General features: G+C 34.5%; 1 protein-coding gene across 1 annotated transcript in view; it reads right to left on the bottom strand.

Moving 5' to 3' along the window:
- LOC148946056 (mitochondrial transcription rescue factor 1) overlaps nucleotides 1-13,932 on the bottom strand; it is a 58,717-nt gene extending 44,785 nt beyond the window's left edge. Inside the window, exon 1 of the mRNA XM_089097768.1 lies at nucleotides 13,817-13,932. Within this exon, the coding sequence (XP_088953894.1) occupies nucleotides 13,817-13,868 (52 nt within the window). The 5' untranslated portion in view covers nucleotides 13,869-13,932. The remainder of the gene's footprint in view (nucleotides 1-13,816) is intronic.
- Between the last annotated feature and the right edge of the window lie 4,675 nt (nucleotides 13,933-18,607).

Below are 18,607 nucleotides of genomic sequence, written 5' to 3'. Positions count from 1 at the left end.
GAGGTTTTTCGTAATTGTAAATTCAGGGGATAATTTTTTCTGTCTGAAAATATCAAAAGTCCCTAACAGGTCAAATTCTGCTTCGAATGAGTCCTCATTCACCCGGATCCGTTGCAAACTGTGGCCTGTAGGCGTGGATAAGAAAAAAAAACGAAATGAATTTTAAGTGGCTATATTTGGTTTTTTGAAAACAGGGAAGGAGTGATCGGATTTAGCTAAAATTTCGAGGATAAGCTCCCGGGCCCTAGGAAAACTTAACCTCTAAATTTCAGCCCAATCGGACAACGTTAAAGGGGGGCTTTGGTGGGAGGGTCAAAACTTCCGGCCCAGTTTACCCCATGAAGATTAAGTCGGAGGAGGATGAAATTTTGCAAGTTTCTTAGTTTGAGCTTGGGCTACAAAATGCGATTACCGCCGTCTCTCTGCGACCTCTAGGACCTGAAATCGCTTAACATTGTGGTGGGTCGCCTCTTTATAGAGGCACAAGTGTGCCTCCTTGATTGTATTATGAGTATGGTGACTAAATGCTTGATCGGGAGATAATGCGAGTAAGCTTTATGACTCTAAGTGGCCCTCAAATATTGAACAAGCCCCTGGTAATTTTTTGAGGGGGGGGGGAGCTTTAGTTATTAGCACGATTGTGCACGGCCTCTTTTGAATCCATCACTGTAGCAACAAAAGAACGTGCATTGATGATGAGAAAGGCGCCGAAAAATCATGCCAGCCAACAAAGGAAGTAACAGTTTTGTATAGAAATTAAATAAAAAAACAAGTTTTTTCAACTGAAAGTAAGGAGCAGCATTAAAACTTAAAACGAAAAGAAACTATTGCGTATATGATGGGGGTTGCTACCCTTTAAAACCTCGCCCTTCACGCTAGTTTTTTAGAACTTTAAAAAAAAGCTTCTTATTGTTCTAATTAAACGAACAGTGTTTCGGGAGTCGTTGTTAAAGAATTGGGACATAATTCAAACTTTAGTGTAAAGAGTGAGGTGTTGAGGAGGAATAACCCTCCTCATATGCGTAATAATTTCTGTTCGTTTTAAGTTTTAACGTTGCTTATTACATTCAGTTGAAAAAAACTTGTTTTTTATTTAATTTCTGATCGTTTTTTAAGTAATGCCAGGAAATCTGGCAACATCTCCACGGATAAATCCCTCTTGCTCACAGATTTATTCTCTAGATAATTCAATCCTCGGACAAGTACCCTTAACATCTCCACGCGTAAAATTGAGTCGACAATAAGAAAGCAATAACTAAGAAGAATTTTCGTATAGTAATTCTGGCAAATTCCCCTATTTTAAAATTTCCCCTGAAAAATTTACCGCATGGAAACTACCCTCCCCACGGAGAATCCCACCAGCAGAACCCCCCCCCCCTCCCTGAAAAATTTATGCAAACTTACCAATAACAAATACTAAACGTGAATAATGGGCAAATTTAGTAACGTACAGACCTTTCCCCATGGTCTGTGGGGGGCCCAGATATATCCAAAGTCATAGTTATTTGGCCTTTCAACTGTGGTGTCGTTTGGGATTTGCAAGGGGGGCAGTTGCCCCCCCAATAAATTGAAAAAAGCTATTATATAGCCCATGCTCCTTGACTTTCTGGATGTGGAACTTGTTTCCCCCCTCAATAAAAGTGCTGGAGCTATGCCCCTGCCTTTCAACTATGCTGAAGGAAATGGCTATCTCAAAATTTTGTTTGGACCGTTTTGCGATAAAAGGGGCGTGTAAGGGGACCTAGTTCCCCTACAATTTTTTTGGTTACTTAAAAAGGGCACTAGAATTTTTAATTTCCGTTTTAATAACCCCTCTCAAGATCTTCTAAGACCAATGAGTCGATACGATCACCCCCGGGTAAGACTAAACTTAATGAAACTTCCATATTTAAAATAAGCATAAAAATTCAACTTCTGATATATCTACTGGTATCAAAACTCTGTTTTTTAGAGTTTTGGTTACTATTAAGCCGGGTCGCTCCTTACTTAAAGTTCGTTACCACGAACTGTTTGACTAGGGCTATATCGAACCATGTTTGGGAGGGGATCTGGGATACGGTATTATCACGGTAGCAATCATTGCATATGGAAATAGTTTTGAATGCGAATCTATGGGTACCATGTTTTTGCTAGTATAATGTCTAGTCCAGAAAGCAATAATTCCAGAAAGCAGATCAAAGCAATGATAAATTGTAGGACAGTCATTGAAAACCAGATAATAGCAACAGACTGCCAATGAAAATATGGTGGTCATTCAGTTATCTAGTTTATAAATTAGCAGGGGTGCGGAAACCTCTTGTTCACTTTATATTTGAAATTGAAGTTCCATTTAAAGGTTTCTGAATTATATTCAACTCAATTCTCTTGGCCACATATAATTTTTATCACGTTGGTTCAATATCATAAAGTCATGTATGCAGAATCAATCAATAAGCAAACCATACTTGTTCGGCTAATTTGTAAGTTCTATTATGCATCCCCACCATCATATGTAGATTTAGTCATATCAGGTTGGTGATTTAACTTTTTTAGTGAGAACGATGTATGCATGAATATTTCTCGGGGAAGGCTCTAAAATAAAATACAAAAATATAATAATTTGAATAAGAAAAATGCAGAAATTTCCGGAAAAAAAGGATATCAGGCCTCGGGTCGATTAGGATTTCAGCTTCCAGGTCCCGAGATCACTTGCATCCTTACAGTTTTAGTAAAGAGCCTGGGAATAAAAACTTGACTAAACTTAAGTGAATCGTCTTTACGAAAAGAAAAACAATTCTGGAAAGTAAAAAAAAGAAAGACATAAAAATAAGATTATTACTGTTACACAGATTGAGACTAATTTTTGGCTGTGTCAATTCATGAACCCCAAAATTTGTTCAGTCTCAAATAGTCTGGAAACTTACAGTGTTTGTGAAACAGGGTCAACTAGACCCTAATAAAGACATAACATTTAGAAGTTTGGTTGTATCAGTATTAAACGCCTAAAACTGCCCAAAAAACCTTTCCCAATTGCCTTAAACCTACTGGGCATATAGACAGGACCAATGGAGGCCCCCTTTAATCAGCATATAAAGATAAAGAAAGTATTAATAAAAATCGGTTACATCAAGTGGGGACACGCGAATTTCTAAAAACCTTAAATTCTCCTTTTTTTGGCTTGAAACTTATAGGGCATGAGAAAGGGACGATGGGAGATAAATAAAAACCCCTATGCTTTCTAAAAGCCAGAATATACAGAAATTAAGTACTTTACTGAAAAAATTCTTTTAAATGTTTTCATTTTTTTAACTTTAAGAAATCGAAAATTAATTAAGATTTTAAGGAATAAATATCAGCATATGTATATTAAACTGACAATGCACATTTTTTTCAGTAATTCATTTGAATTTTTTCAGTAGAGTAAAATTTATATTCTGGCTTTTGGAAAGCATAGGGGTTTAGATCCCTACTCACATTAATTCCTGCTCGTTTTGAGTTTGACTCTGTTATTTATTTTGATTTATGTTTGTTTGTTTCCTAGCTAATTCGTTTGAAAACTACAAAACAACTGAACGTAAATGATAACATGGGAACCTCAATAGAAAAATAAGTCAAGAAACAATAGTTTGAATTTTTTGCGAATTTCGAATTCTTTATTTTATCTAAATACAACAAAACAGAATTTTTTATAAATCACATTGTCATGCATCTATTAAAAAAGCAAAAAACTAATAGTTCTGACAAAACAGTATATAAAACAATTCTTTTCATAAATAGTAGAAAAAGATAAAAGTATATTCAAGGATTTCTACTAGCTAAGGGTCGAAACGGCCTCAGTGCTAGACTGAAAATTATAATACTCAATCCGTATAATTATAAATCCTCCTCCTCATCCACCCCATGCAAAAAATATTAGTGAACAATTATTAAAAAAAACGACGGATTATATAAAATTTTGAAATAATTTTTAAAATTTTATATTTTTATAAATATTTTTTGCATTCCATTAAATTTTTATAAAAAAAAAAAAAAAAAAAAAAAACAACTGACAAATCCAGCAGTGGAAAACTCTACCAACACTTCGACAATTCACCCTCAATGAAAATATGTCAATTAATGCGAATACTAGGATAATTAACAAAAAAAAACTTTTTCCAATAATTTTTTAAACGAAAGTAAAAGAGCCACAATATAACCTGAAACGACCCGAAATAAAATTATATAAAAAGTCAAACTTAATATTAACACAAATTGCTATTATACAATAAATGGAACATAAAACGAATATCAATTAAAATTAATAATTATATCAAAACTTGGAAAAAATACATTTTACAAAAAGCTTTTCAGCGAAAAGTAAAGAGCCATAATATATCCTGAAATGACCCGAAATAAATTCTTATAAAAATTCAAACTTAATATGAACACAAATTCCTATGATCGAATAAATGAAATATAAAACAATTATCAATGAATTGAATAATTAAATCAAAAATAAATGTAAGAGATGCTACTTTGGATGAATAGACGGAACCCATAAGGTCCAAGCATTAAAATGAAAAGTCAGGTCTTATCACAAATAAGACATTGACCACCTGCCTTTTTCTGCCTTCTACTAACCAAGGGTCGAAACGGCCTCACTGTCAGACTGAAAATATAATATTCAATCCGTATAATTAAAAGCCTCCCCATCCTCCCGTGCAAAAAATATTAGTAAAAAGGTATTGCACAAAACTACGGATGATCTAAAATTTTGACAAAATGTTATAATTTTTAATTTTGAAAATCTGTGTTGCATTCAAATATTTTTGGTAAAAAATTGACAATCGAGTAATGGAAAAATCTACAAGCACTTCGACGATTAACCTTCAATGAAACTCTTTCAGTAAATGCGACTAAAAAAACAATACATTTTCCAATAAGTTATCCAAAGAAAAGTAGAGAGCCTTAATATAACCTGAAATGACCCGAAATAAAGTCATATAAAAAGTCAAACTTAATATGAACATAAATCGATATGATCAAATAAATGAAATATAAAAGAAGGAACCCATAAGGTCCAAGCATTAAAATGAAAAGTCAGGTCTTATCACGAATAAGACCTTGACCGCCTGTCTTCTTAACCCATCAAAAGCCAGAGCGTCCTTTGGGTATGTATTTACCATAACAAATCAACCAAGAATCATTAATCTGAAAAAGCCTTGAATTTTTATCAAAGATTTTTTTCTTTTCATCAAATTTGACTCAAAACCACAAGGGCGGATCCAGGATTTTTTTTTTGGGGGGGGGGGGGTTACTAATTTTTGACTCAGTTTTCGACTAATTTTACTGATTTTTACCTAGGTTTTACTAATTTTCGACTTATTTTCGACTCGGTCAAAAATTTCAGGGGGGGGGGGTTCAAACCGGGTACCCCCCTCCCCTGGATACGACCTTGCAAAACCATATTAAATAAACTGATAAATGATTTATATTTTCGTCACCCATTAAATTGTAATAAAAATAAATATAGAAATACAAGCAAAAACTACGGCTCAGGTTCAGAGTCAGACCAAATAATGGGCGAAAAGTCTTCGGCGGCTAATTCTTCTTTTCTCTGTTTTTTTGTGGTTTGTGTTATTTGCGTTCAAAATCTGCCTCTTACCGCTATCATAGCCCAACGTCTTCATAGCTGTTCCAATAGATATTGGTTCTCTGGGCTCTAGATTTCTGAGAAGGCGCGAATCAACTATTTCTGGTAAAACTTTCCTTCCAGAAGCTTAAAAGGCTCGGGAATACTCGGGCCCAATGCTCTCTATTGCGTTCAATTGTAAGGACTTCCCAATCCTTCTCGTTATTATAGACAAGTAGGCAACATTTTTCTTGATTTGAAATTTCAAGCTGTCCTTGAACTTGGCTATTATACTTGTGAGTGGCTTTGAGCTTAATATCTAAGCCGATACTCTGCAGAAAGAAGTCTTTGACAAGTCCTTTCGTACGAGCTGCATCAATTATAGTTTTGTTTTCTGGAATTTTGTGGACAGTCTTAACCTCTATTGGTGATAACCGTGTAGCTATTCTGTGAAAGTACGTGCTGGTTATTCTATTACTTCTTTCATATATCCAGTTTTCATTGGAAGATTGGCCTTTGGTTCTCTCGTAAAGTTCCTTCAAAGCGGTGTCACTACTCTTTAGATAGGACTCCTCAAATGTAACCATAGCTATTTTTAGCTCCTCTTCTTTCATATCAGGCATATTACAGCTGAGTCCATAGTCAGAGTTACCCAGAGAGAGTTGTTGATTGCATTTTCTTTTGGCCTGGAATCTACCTCCACTATTACTATAATACCGTATCAGATTTCGCTTCGATTTAGCTCGGTGTTTTGCGTTTTTACTACAGAATTTCTTCATTATATTTGTTGGACTGTGATTAAATGTTTTTTTCCATGTATAAGCATGCCAATTTGGACCAAGTGTGTAGGACAAGCTTGCACCACCAATTCGGGCATGATATGACCCTCGCTTTGACCTACTAATTTGCATGCCTCCGCAAAACTTGGCAGCTACTGACATGTAATTTTCGGCAAGGTTTGTTGTTACATCGGTAAGGAGGAAATCTGCTTTCTTGCACACGTTCTCAACCCCATTTCTCACATCCTGGAGAACCTGTGCTGGCAAGTTGTACCAACGATCCTCTATAAAGCTATTGGGTAGTTGACTTTTATGGGGGTAAATATCATTGCACTTTACATGATTTCTAAAGACATGATCGGGGCCTTTCTGGAGCGAACTTTTTAAATTATCGGTTGTACACTCCTCTTCTGCATTTTTTTTTATTACCCCACGAAGGTATTTTGTAAGTCTTTGTATAATCTCTCTTTTTAGAAATTTTGCATGTGCACCTTTCTTCATTTTCACTAGATTATATAGATATGAAGTGTAGTTTTTCTTAATTTGGTTTGCACACTCTTCTTTTTTAATTAGAGGACCGTATGAGATGTTCTGTTTAAATTTGTATAAAACACGCGAGTCTCCATCTCAAATAAAACGACGGTACTGCAGTCCATGCATTTCATTGCTCACTCTAAAACCTTCAATGAGAACATCCGTCTCCAAACTCTTTGCCGGGCCATCATAATTCATAAAACACAAATGTTGTAGAGGAGTTTTTATCTCTTTTTTCGCCCGAAAACAAATATAGCAATATTTATTTTTTATACCCATGTGCAGCAATTTTTTTGTTTAAGCGTCAATGATTACAGCCACACAACCCTTAGCTGAATAATCATGCCCCATACTCCATTTGTTCCACCCACCATCACAAACCACTTTGGTCCAGTATGTATCATCGACATATCGATCTTCGCGAATTGCACGCTGTAGGGATTCTTTTCCATTCTCCAGTAAAAGATCTGTCAAAGTATCCATCCATACTTTCCCTACAGAAAGCTCAGTTTTCAAAAATAAATTTTGTGACGTGCCTTGCACACCTAGTACACCTATAATCTCACAAAGTGTTGCGTAGCCTCCTCCTGAGCCCGTGAAACCCCAAGTAGCCTTCAAATTGAGGTCTCCATGCACATTTGTGTAACGTTCAATCGATTCTTTCGGATTTTCTTCGGAAAAAGATGTTAAATAATCTTTGATCTTTATCACGGGTGGGTCAGGTTCATTTTTCACTAGTTTTTTCCACTTACAGGCAGTACATTCTGTCACTAGTGTAATTTTTAAGCCAACATTATATACACGAACGATGCGCATATCGGGGCTTTCTTCTCTACATTGAAATTTGTGCAGTAAAAATTCTGCGAGCTCTTGGACGAAAAATGGAAGGTTCACTATGCAGCTGAGATTCGGAATGTTCCCTAAATCAACACCCTCGAAATTTTTTTTCTGTTTTTCAATGAGAGCTGGTCCTGCATCTGATACTGAATCCCTCGTATCATCTGTAGACTCATTAGCAATAGAAGTTTCCCTTGGAAGGAAGGACCTGAAAGACGAAAAGTAAGTTAGTAATCGAAGCAGGCAGTGAGAGAACAAGCAATTTTAAAAGAAATTCATTACGCTATGTTTTTCCAAAAACCATATTTAAAGGAATATCACTCTAGCTAAACTTTTTGGCACGCAAAATGTATTTAGAATAGTGTAATTATCAATAATCATTTATGTGTAAAAGAGGGAAAGGTGGCTGACAAATTAACTGAGTTCTTGAGTGAATCTAGTTGGCTCCTGTTGTTTCAAATCAGGGTTGTCAATTGCGTTCTTGTCAAATTTTATTTGTTTATATCAGGGATAACACCATACGTCATTTGTTACTTTTCTGACTGGGATCAGGCACTCTTAAGATGAATTCCGATTCAAAAAATAAAAAAAGTCTCTATAAGACAGTAGTAAAGTAGAGCACATTTGCGACCACTTCCAAAAAAAAACCTATCAGAGGCAAAAATAAGAAAAGTAACTAGAAGATAACCATTTTCCTCTTGAAAATAAATGAAAGTATTCATTTTGTTTATCTAGGCCAGCTGAATTGTAAATGTAGTTCACTCTTGTCCAGAGGCAGACTGAACCGCTGGTCCTCCTGTCACCTCGTAGGTGAGTCCTCAATAACAATGGCACTTGACCCTTAGGATAAAAACCAAAAAAAGATTGAGGAAAAAGTTGGAAAACAAATAATATTAAACTTAACGAGTATTATATATATGGAATAAGCATAAAAATTGACTTTTTTATGGGTTTATCGTTATAAAAATTCTGCTTTTTAGAGCTTCGATTAATATTGGGTCGAGTCGCTCTGTTTTTAAGGTCCATTATACCTCCACCACTCTCCTCGGTTACTGTTTGTCCTCTTCAACCGTTTCAAGTATGATTATGTTTAGGAGAATGATTGTGTCGTTTTATAATTTATATACATTGCTGCCCATACATTACACGTTGCATACCACCCATATAAGCCTAATTTAATCTTGAATCAGGTTTTGGTTAGTTCCTTCCATTACAGGCTGCTCATCGCAAAATGAGTACTCCTTACTCCTATCTTCTCCCCTAAGATTTTTTTTTTTAATTTAATTAATGGGTACCCTCATTAGCTTAATCCAATACATTGGCAGTTATAGGTCGGGGCAGGGAGGGGGCAGCGCTTGTATTTTATATTTGTATACTCCTGTGGCATACCTTGCCCCCCTCCCAGATTATGAGGTCTAAGGCAGCTAATGATCAAATACTATACAAAATTCTTAATCTAACCAAAAAAGAATCCTCCCTTTCCAGTTGAAAAATGCTTCCATGGATAATTTCACCATGAAGAATTTTTCTCACGGATATTCCCCCCTCTAATGGAAAAATATTCTAGACAGTTCCTACCCAGGTAAAAATTTCTCCGGGAAATGTCTCCAGAACACCTCAACATGTAAAATTGAGTTCGCAAGGAAAAAGTAAGACAAATTACACTATTTTTAATACTTGTCTATTATATAAAACACACTTGAGAAGTGAAGTTTTGTGAATGCTAATGGAATAAAAAAAAATTATTATGAAAATGTAATATTTTATAAACAATTTTGGGCTTTATAATTGGACATTAGGATAGTGTTGGGAGGGGGGTGGTAAAGCAGAACATATATCAAACACATAACCAAAACAAAACTATTTTAACTTAACCAAACCTATCTAAACAAATGAAAAAAACATGATGAAAATAAAATGCTAGGAACATAGTGAAAATTACAACTTGGAAATATGCTCCCAGAAATTACGTATTTAATACAACGTAATTTATACAATAAATTACGTATAATTTATGTACTTACCACACATTTTTTAGATTAAGCCATCCTGTGTTGATCTTTTTTCTCCTAGTCATTTTCATGCGATTCTCTCAGCAGTCAAACTCGAATTAAAAATGATTCTGACCCATCTTAGCCTTGGGTATGTTTCCATCCAGGGGGTGTATAGTGGGGTTATGTAGAACAGGAGAAATAAAGTAAAAATTTAATTTGTTTTATAAATAGATATAAAATTAACGACTCGGAATAAAAAGTTGAAAAGCTTAGAATATACTAAATAAGAAAAAAGCTACAACTTGAAGTCAATTTCGACTTTTAGACAAGCCCTACAAGAGTCTAAATTGTGAAAACGTAAAAACAATCGTGGAGGAATAAATTTAAAAAAAATAGAATTTTCAAATGGGCCAATTAATTTTAAAAGATTTTTTTTAATTTATGGTACTATCAATTTTTTCAAATTTTCTTTTTTTTACGCTCCAGACCTTTTCCAAAAAAAGCTACAAAGTTTCACTTTAGATTTTTTTTTCTATTTCCTGGAAATTAAATCAAAAAAAAAAAAACGGCCAAATTTTAGATCCTTCTTCAAAGATCCCTTGTGGAAAAATTTGTTTTGCTGACTTGCCGGGTCAGAGAGCTAGATCTCTTTTCATAGCATAGGAAAATTAACATTCGATGTATTTAGGGAGTTTAACCTTAACAGATTGCAACAGGAGGGAGGCTAGAACACAATGGGCATGCTGACATCCCAGCCTTTTTTGAAAGCCAAATTGGTTTTCACCAAAATTAACATTTTCTGAAATGAAAGGGAGAAGAATATATTCAAAAACTTTGCTAAGAGTGCACGAAACAGTAATTGGTCGATAAGAACTACACTCTGACGAAGTTTTACCTTACTTCAAAACCAAGGTGACTATGCCACAGAGAAAGCTGTCGGGAACCATAGAAGTAGATAAACACATCTGAAACAGTAGCTGAAGATGATCTATCAAAGTTGGGCAACCTACTTTTAGATGATAAGACGAAATTCCGTCTTGATCAACAGAGCTAGATTGCATGTTCTTAATAGCTTGACTAATATCAACAGTAGAAATAGGTAATACATAACTCTGAGAAATATGATTAGGCAAACACGACTCAAGAAGGTTACTAAACAACTTTTCAACTTGTTGGTTCACCTTGCCGAAAATATCATTATAATAGGACACCCAAGCATGAACTGCTATAGGACTTTCAGAAAAATCACTACTAAGCTTATCCAAATTCATAACGTGAGCCCACTCCTTTCTTGACTCAGGAAAGAAATGGTCCAAGGTAGGCCAAGATTAGGCCTATCTTGGAAAATGATTGAAGAAGGTGCTTTGTAACTTACTTCTATCCCTTCCTTCACCCTCTGATGGTACTGAACGTCAAAGGTCAGTACCAAAGGCTAGTGACCTTTTTTAATTCTATTGTTATAGCCTAAAAGTGAAAGCTTGAGAAGTAGATGCAATGCTTGAATAAGGCACAAGGAAAGTGTTTTCAGCCGTGCACCTTTGCTTAAAACTGATTTATAAAGTTTTAAAGATTTCAAAACCCATTTCTTGAATTTAGGAAAAGAGGCAGGGTAAGGCTTAAAATTCTGTGATAGGATTGCATTATCAAAAACTAGAGCCAGTGAAACAGCAACAGAAAAATCAAAATTAAAGTAAAATGTTTTGTGTCAATATTTTAGATAGATATAGTAGACCTGTCATCTATCTGATCTTCTAAGCCCTAGAAATAAAGAAAGGGCAAAGATAGTTACTAAGTAAAATTAGTGGGTAATCCAGGATTTGAGGAAGAGGGGGGCAGCTTTTTGTAAAAAATTTCCATTCTGAATAAAGTATAATGTACCATTCTGATATTAAATATCTCATGGCTCTTCTTCTATAATTCAGTTAGCAGTCAGTCCTGGAAAGTTATCTACAATGCTACATTTGTAGAAACTATATCAATATTATGAAATTGATTATCAACTCTCATTACAACTATTAACAAATCCATCAATAATGCTTTCTACACTTACGACAAAATCAAAGTGAAAATGGAGGAGTGCAAGTCTGGTGAGTCTCTTCTGCCATTCTATTTTTTAGCCATTTTTATAATCTTCTCAAGATTGAAAGACTCCACTCATTTGATGCCATACTGACAGGTAGGGTTATGAGGATCTTCAAGAGTGCAGAGATATTCAGGAGAATATTGGCATTGCAGAGACTTCCACTACTGTTTCATATTCTTTTCATATTATTGCTTCTCTAATCCAGGCAAATTCACACAAACTGATTGAGAGAGGTTGATTACTGACAAGAATTGCAATGAGAAGTCAAAAATTGTATCAGCAAATTGCTGTTTTTGTTCTCATACAAATTTATTGGCAAGAAAATACTGAGCTTAAAACCATCCAATGTTTCTATGGAGAAATGACTTTGTAATTCCAAATTATCATTTTATACAGGGGAATAAAAACTGGCCATCTCTAATATTCCTTATGTGAACTGAATGGCACATTAACCTGAATCATTTGCTTTTTTGCTATGCTTGGGACTGTGATTTCTAAACCTAGCAAAGTAGCTCTTTGAGTTACCTTTTCAAATGTTTTTTAAACTTGCTTTCAGTCCCCTGATGCTTGACTTGCTGCTAGTTAGAAGGTTATTAACAATGCTTACTGTAGATGCAAGATCTAAGCTCTTCTTCTAAAACTTCCAACAGAGTAATTACTGAGTAAATAGTTACTATCAGATTGGAGGTGACTACAGTAAATAAGGATTTTGCTTTTGCTACAGCAGTAACCATGAAAAGCTTAATTGTATCCAAAGGCTTTATACTTTCTAAACTATTCTCAAACTGAAACTAACCCTATGGCATTTTAGTCATTAAAAAAAAAAACATGTTTTAATGCTTACACTTTTTGACATTTATAGAATTTATAAGACAGCAAGCTGTAAAACATGCCTTGTGAGCTCAACTGACACCAAACACTCTGGAAACTTCCCTAAAGACTTAAGGCATACTAAACCATATAGGGTAAGACACCCAGTAGTCGGACACTTTAATCACTTTGAAAACTTTTTGACATTTAAACTACTCTAATTACTGTATTATACCACCTAGAAACTTAATTTTTGTATCAAAAAATTTCTGAACAAGTAGGTTACTAATTCAAATAATTTCACTTGTACAGTGCCTCCTATTTTTGAATTTACTAACAAGTGACAATTCTGCCTAAACTTGGACATACAAACAGCTCATTGTAAATTGGTTATTAAAATAGTATAAAAGATTCTGTCCAAGAATAGGCAGGTGGCCGACTACTGGGTGTACCCTAACATCACATGTTTTCAAAGATAAATTGTCTGATTAATATAACATTAAGATAGATAAGAAATAGACATACCTTTAGAATTGAAATTTTATTCTGAATCATAAAATAGCATTCATTTGTACCATAAATAAATTTTACCCCCCTCCCTTAATCTACAGATTTATGAATTGTATATATATACTGAATTTTCTGGAAGTCTTTTCTTCAAATTGATTTAACAGTTTGTCAAAACAATGGAGAATTTATTGTAAATATTCATTTTGGAGCATATAGTTGCACATTAGGGAGGAAGGGGAAAGTTAAAACTTACCTCTTATATACACCAGAAATAAAATTTACTTCTAATCTCCCTAATGTGCAAATATATACCCTGAATTGGTATATAAAGGGGTGGGGGTAAAATTCATTTCTGACAAAAATGATTATTATATTTGGAAAGAGCATAAAATAAGGCACCAAGTGGTAGGCCTATGTTTACTTTATTTGTAAGTTCATAATATGAACAAAAAAAAATGTACCATATATTTGCACATTAGGGAGGGGGGGGTAGAGTATATTGGAACTGCACATAAAATGTATTAACTGATATTATGCTGCATATTAGCCTATGAGGTAAGAATTGCTTTCTTAACATGTTTCCTTCCCAACAGACCTTATTCTAGGCTTAAACTGGCTTTACTTACAATCTGATTTCTACCCTATATTACTCTTATATTGCATGATCATTCTGTTTTACCTGTAGTCCATATATGTCTCAAAATCCTGTAGGAATTTCTTTGAATGTTCATGCTGAAGCCTACATACAATTATGCATTTGAAAATTATGCCAATATTAGGAGGTTACTACTTTCAGGTTTTTTCTGCCGTCCAATTTTTTAGCTAATCGTTAAAGCTTTTAGAAAAGCTTTTTTGCCGTCCAATTTTTTAGCTAATCGTTAAGCCCCGTCTTAATTGGTGTAACAAGGGTGTTAAGGATTTTACGGCTTAGGAAGCTTATTCACAGATTATGGAGGGTAGATTTCGCCTTGTCTTAATTACAGTGTAAGACGATTAAGAGTGTAACAGCGAGAAATTCAAAAATAAAAAATGGGGGCTAGCAGAAAAGTGTCTTTGACTTTTGCAGCTCTTACTTCTGCAGCTGCGTTATTGCTTTTGCAGGAGGAGGAGGGCCAAGTGACGCAAACTGAAGAGCGTCCCCGAACCCGAAAAAGAAAATTAGTCTTTGGGCACAACCAAAGGTCAAACCATAGCCAGTATTTCAATTGGTTTGCTGAGATTGGTACAGACCATGAACTTTATAATCAGTGGGCCCGAATGAAAAAGGAGAAATTTGAAGAGTTGCTGGCCAAAATTGCTGATCATCCCCTTATGAAGAAAAAACATTCAAATTTCAAAAGACCAATTTCTCCTTGGGAAAGGCTGGCATTGGTTTTGAGGTAAATACTTCCAATATTTACTGATTTTCTTCAGTTTGTAAAGCTAAATCCATCCTTACTAAATTATAGACATGTAGCTCTTGTTTAAAATTCTAGTAAATCAATGGTTTTCGCCTACATGTTATCACTGAAATATGAAATTCTGACAAAGGTGTCACAGGAAAATTAGCATAACTTTAAACAGGCCAAGCCTTCAGTCCCATAGTTGTTTTTTTATACTCAGCACAAAAAAAAATACAATAAGAGGGTTCTCGCCATAGAGTTTGACTCTAGTAGCACTAATGCATAGTTGTTTCCCATTAGAAATAGGCTGCTCTACTTTAATGGCAGAAAATGCCTATAATTTTTTCCTAGTTATAAACATAATTAGCAATATAAAAAATGTAGATATTTTTTCCTGGGAAAATTTGTCTTTGGGTACAACCAAAGGTCAAACCATAGTCAGTATTTTAACTGGTTTGCTGAGGTTCATGCAGACCATGAACCTTATAATTAGTGAGCTCAAATGCAAAAGGAGAAATTTGAGGAGTTGTTTGCCAAAATTGCTGATCATTCCCTTATGAAAAAAAAAGAATCAAATTTCAAAAGACCAATTTCTCCTGGGAAAAGGCTGGCATTGGTTTTGAGGTAAATACTTCCAATATTTAGTGATTTTCTTTATTTTATAAAGCTAAATCCATCCATATTATAATACAGACTTGTAGCTCTTGTATTACCTACTTTTACATCACTGACTCTCCGTACTTTCAATTGTGATTTAGTCTAAATTTTATCCCTCAAAGAAATTCTAACAAAGGTGTCACAGGAAAAATAGAATAACCTTAACTAAGGCAAGCCTTCACTCCCATAGGTTTTTTTTTTATGCTCAGTATAAAAGTAAAACAATAACGGAGTTCTAGCCCTAGAGTTTGACTCTAGAAGCAATAATGCACAGTTGTTTTCCATTAGAAATAGGCTGCTGTACTTGGATGGTAGAAAATCCCTGTATTATATCCCTACTTATAAAGAAAATCAGCAATATCAAAAATATAGATATTTTTGATCAAACCAAAATGTGTGTAAAAGTCAGAAAATATAAATATTGTCTTTAGTTTACTTTGTTTTGAGGGTTGCTGTACCACCTTACATGAAAATAAGGAAACTTTAGGTTTGCACCTTTCTATGCTTGAATAGTTCTCAGCAATTCTGGAACTATATAATCCAAAAAAATAGTAATCATTGAGAATCTGTGCATGGACGAATAAAGATTGGGCAGAAAATGGATTATAAGTTTTCAATTTAATGTCAGCAGGGGATTTGTGCTGACAATGCATTAAAGGTACAAAGGAATGATTTACTCTTTAGCTTGTGCTTTTGTATGTGTGGCAAGTAATTGCTTTATTTAAGTGACATATTTAAAAGACACTGCCTAAATATTTCAGATTTGTTTGTCTTTTCTATTTTGACACATGTTTAACTTTGATTTTAAGGTCTTTAGTCAACATAACAATCTTAGCTGTAATTCTGCTGGGCTTTTCTAAATCTGCAAAGCTAAGACATTTTGAAAACATCTCAGTTAACCATTTACCTGCAAGTCCAGTGGATATTGTTGTTCATGAGTCAATCCATTGTGATTCTAGTCAGCTTTTTTGGTTGGCAAAACCCATATAATGAGAACAATCTCAGTTGTCCATTCAACTACAAGTCTTTTGGACATAGTTTGTTATAGACTTTTGAAATCATTTTTGGTCTCCAATTGCCTTAAAATGGCTCATAGACCTGAAAGACTGTCTCAACTGATAGACTATAATAATTTGTATTCAACTCTGGAAAAGTTGGCCCCAGTGGTTCATCTCATTGAGACTTTATGTCTTAGTTTTTCTCTAATTAGGCTAATTAGGCCTTTCATCACTTCCACAGTGTCAATAAAATTTGAAAACCAATAGCTATTGGGAAAACTCATGTTTATTGATCCAGCAATATCAGCTATCTCAATTACAATCTTCACTTTCAGTGAAACATGGTGTAGCAAATCACCAGCTCACAACTTGAGTTTTCTGTTTAATCAATAAATTTAAAGATCTAATACTTCAAGACAATATAAGAAAGGATATAACTTAAAAAATGTTAACCTGCTTCAAATTAGTCTATTAAATTGTGTAAAGTAAGAAACAATCCCATAGAGCTCAAGTTAATCATTTCTTACAAGAAAAACTCAAATCTCACTGAAAGTATTTCATAAGAAATGTGATGTTTTCTATTACTGAATTCCATGAAAATATAAGAAAAACAGAAGTTTGAAATGAATTATAAGGAGAGATATAACACTAACTTTTTTCTTGCTTCTCATCTTCAGCTGCATTCTCATTTCCTGTCAGGTGGTTGAAATAACCTGACCTGCTTAGTTTTGTTACATTGTGAATAGAAAAGCTAATTATTTACATTTATTTTCAGATACTTAGCAGAGGGTTGCAGTTTTGGGACACTTAGTGCTGCCTTCAGAGTTGGAAAATCAACCTGCAGCACCATCATAAGAGATACTTGCCAGGCTCTAGTAGAAATATTGGAACCAGAGTATCTGAAGTTTCCAACTAAGGATGAATTCAGGACAATAAGCAATGAATTTTACCAGAAATGGAACTTTCCTAATTGTGTTGGAGCTATGGATGGGAAGCATGTCAGGATACAGGCACTTAAAAACAGTGGGTCTGAATACTACAATTATAAAAATGATTTCTCTGTTGTACTATTTGCCATATGTGATGCCAATTATAAATTTACTTATGTTGACATTGGAGGTTATGGCAGTGATAGTGACTCTGGAATATATTCATCTTCTCATATAGGAGCTGCCCTAAATGAAGGTATGATTGATTTGCCTGAGCCAGAGCCATTACCAAATCTAAGAGAAAGTGCTTTCAAATATCCTTTTCAATTTGTTGGCGATGAAGCCTTTCCCCTTAAGCCATATTTGGCAAGGCCTTTTGGTGGAAGAACCCTCAATGTAGAGCGACGCATTTTCAATTATAGATTATCTCGGGCTCGAAGGGTTATTGAAAACACCTTTGGAATTTTTGTTTCAAAGTGGAGGGTATTTCGCCAGCCCATAAACCTTAAACCCTCAACAGTAACCACAGTAATTAAAGCAGCATGCTGTCTCCACAACTATCTAATACAGTGTGATAGTAGCACAGGAATGCCTCCTTATGTAACTTCAGACTCAGTTGATTCTGGAGATGTGTCTAATGGGAGCAGGAGGAGTGATACATCTAACTTAGCAAATTTTACAAATATAAACAGCGGATTGGCTTCGAATCACCCTAGTGAAAATGCAATAAGGATTCGCGACTATTTGTGTAAATACTTTAGCTCATCTGCAGGAAGTGTTTCCTGGCAACACAAACACATTCAACAAGGTTCATTTTAAAAATAAATACAGATTATTATAACCTTTAAAAATTGACCTTAGTTTAGCTGTTTGTTTTATTATTTATGAGTTCATAGATTATGACGGTATGAAAATAAAAATAAGTTCTATTAATCAAATTCTCCTGTGTAGGGTATGTAAAGTCTACAACAGGGCAAAATGATCAAAGAAAAAAATTTACTATACTATTTTCATGATCCTAGTTAAAACATAAAATACAAAGCATTTGAACTGTTTCTACTTCAGATTTTCTTTCTATCTTTGTCAGAAGTAGGGAAAAGAAATTGTAATACTATATAGAAAAATATGATATCAAATTTAATACATGAAGCAGTTAAAATCGTCAAATAGAATCACATTTTGCAAATAATGTTGCAATAATTTCATTCTTGCTCTAAAGCTTTCATTTCTTCTTCAAAAATAAGGTCATTTATATTTTTTTCAATTAAGATCTGAGACTGTTCATTGAACTGTCTCAATTTTGCTTTAACCGATTGGCCCAAGAAAAATGCCCTGTCTCTCTTCTCCTCACTTCCCTTTCAGAGACTCTCTGCCCTTTCCATGATCTGCATAGCAGCTGAAGCAGCACCAATATGAGGCATAGCTTTAAATGTTATCTCGGGCCTTTGCTCATCAATAACTGAAGTCTCCCCACTGATCTTTCTTTTTTGCTCTTGATTTCTGT

This window comes from Artemia sp. Qi Xiang Cuo, chromosome 12 (genome assembly GCF_049724085.1).
Source record: "Artemia sp. Qi Xiang Cuo chromosome 12, ASM4972408v1, whole genome shotgun sequence".
Lineage (NCBI taxonomy): Eukaryota > Metazoa > Arthropoda > Branchiopoda > Anostraca > Artemiidae > Artemia > Artemia sp. Qi Xiang Cuo.
Note: the sequence above shows the minus strand (reverse complement) of the source record. Positions and strands in the feature narration are given on the sequence as shown.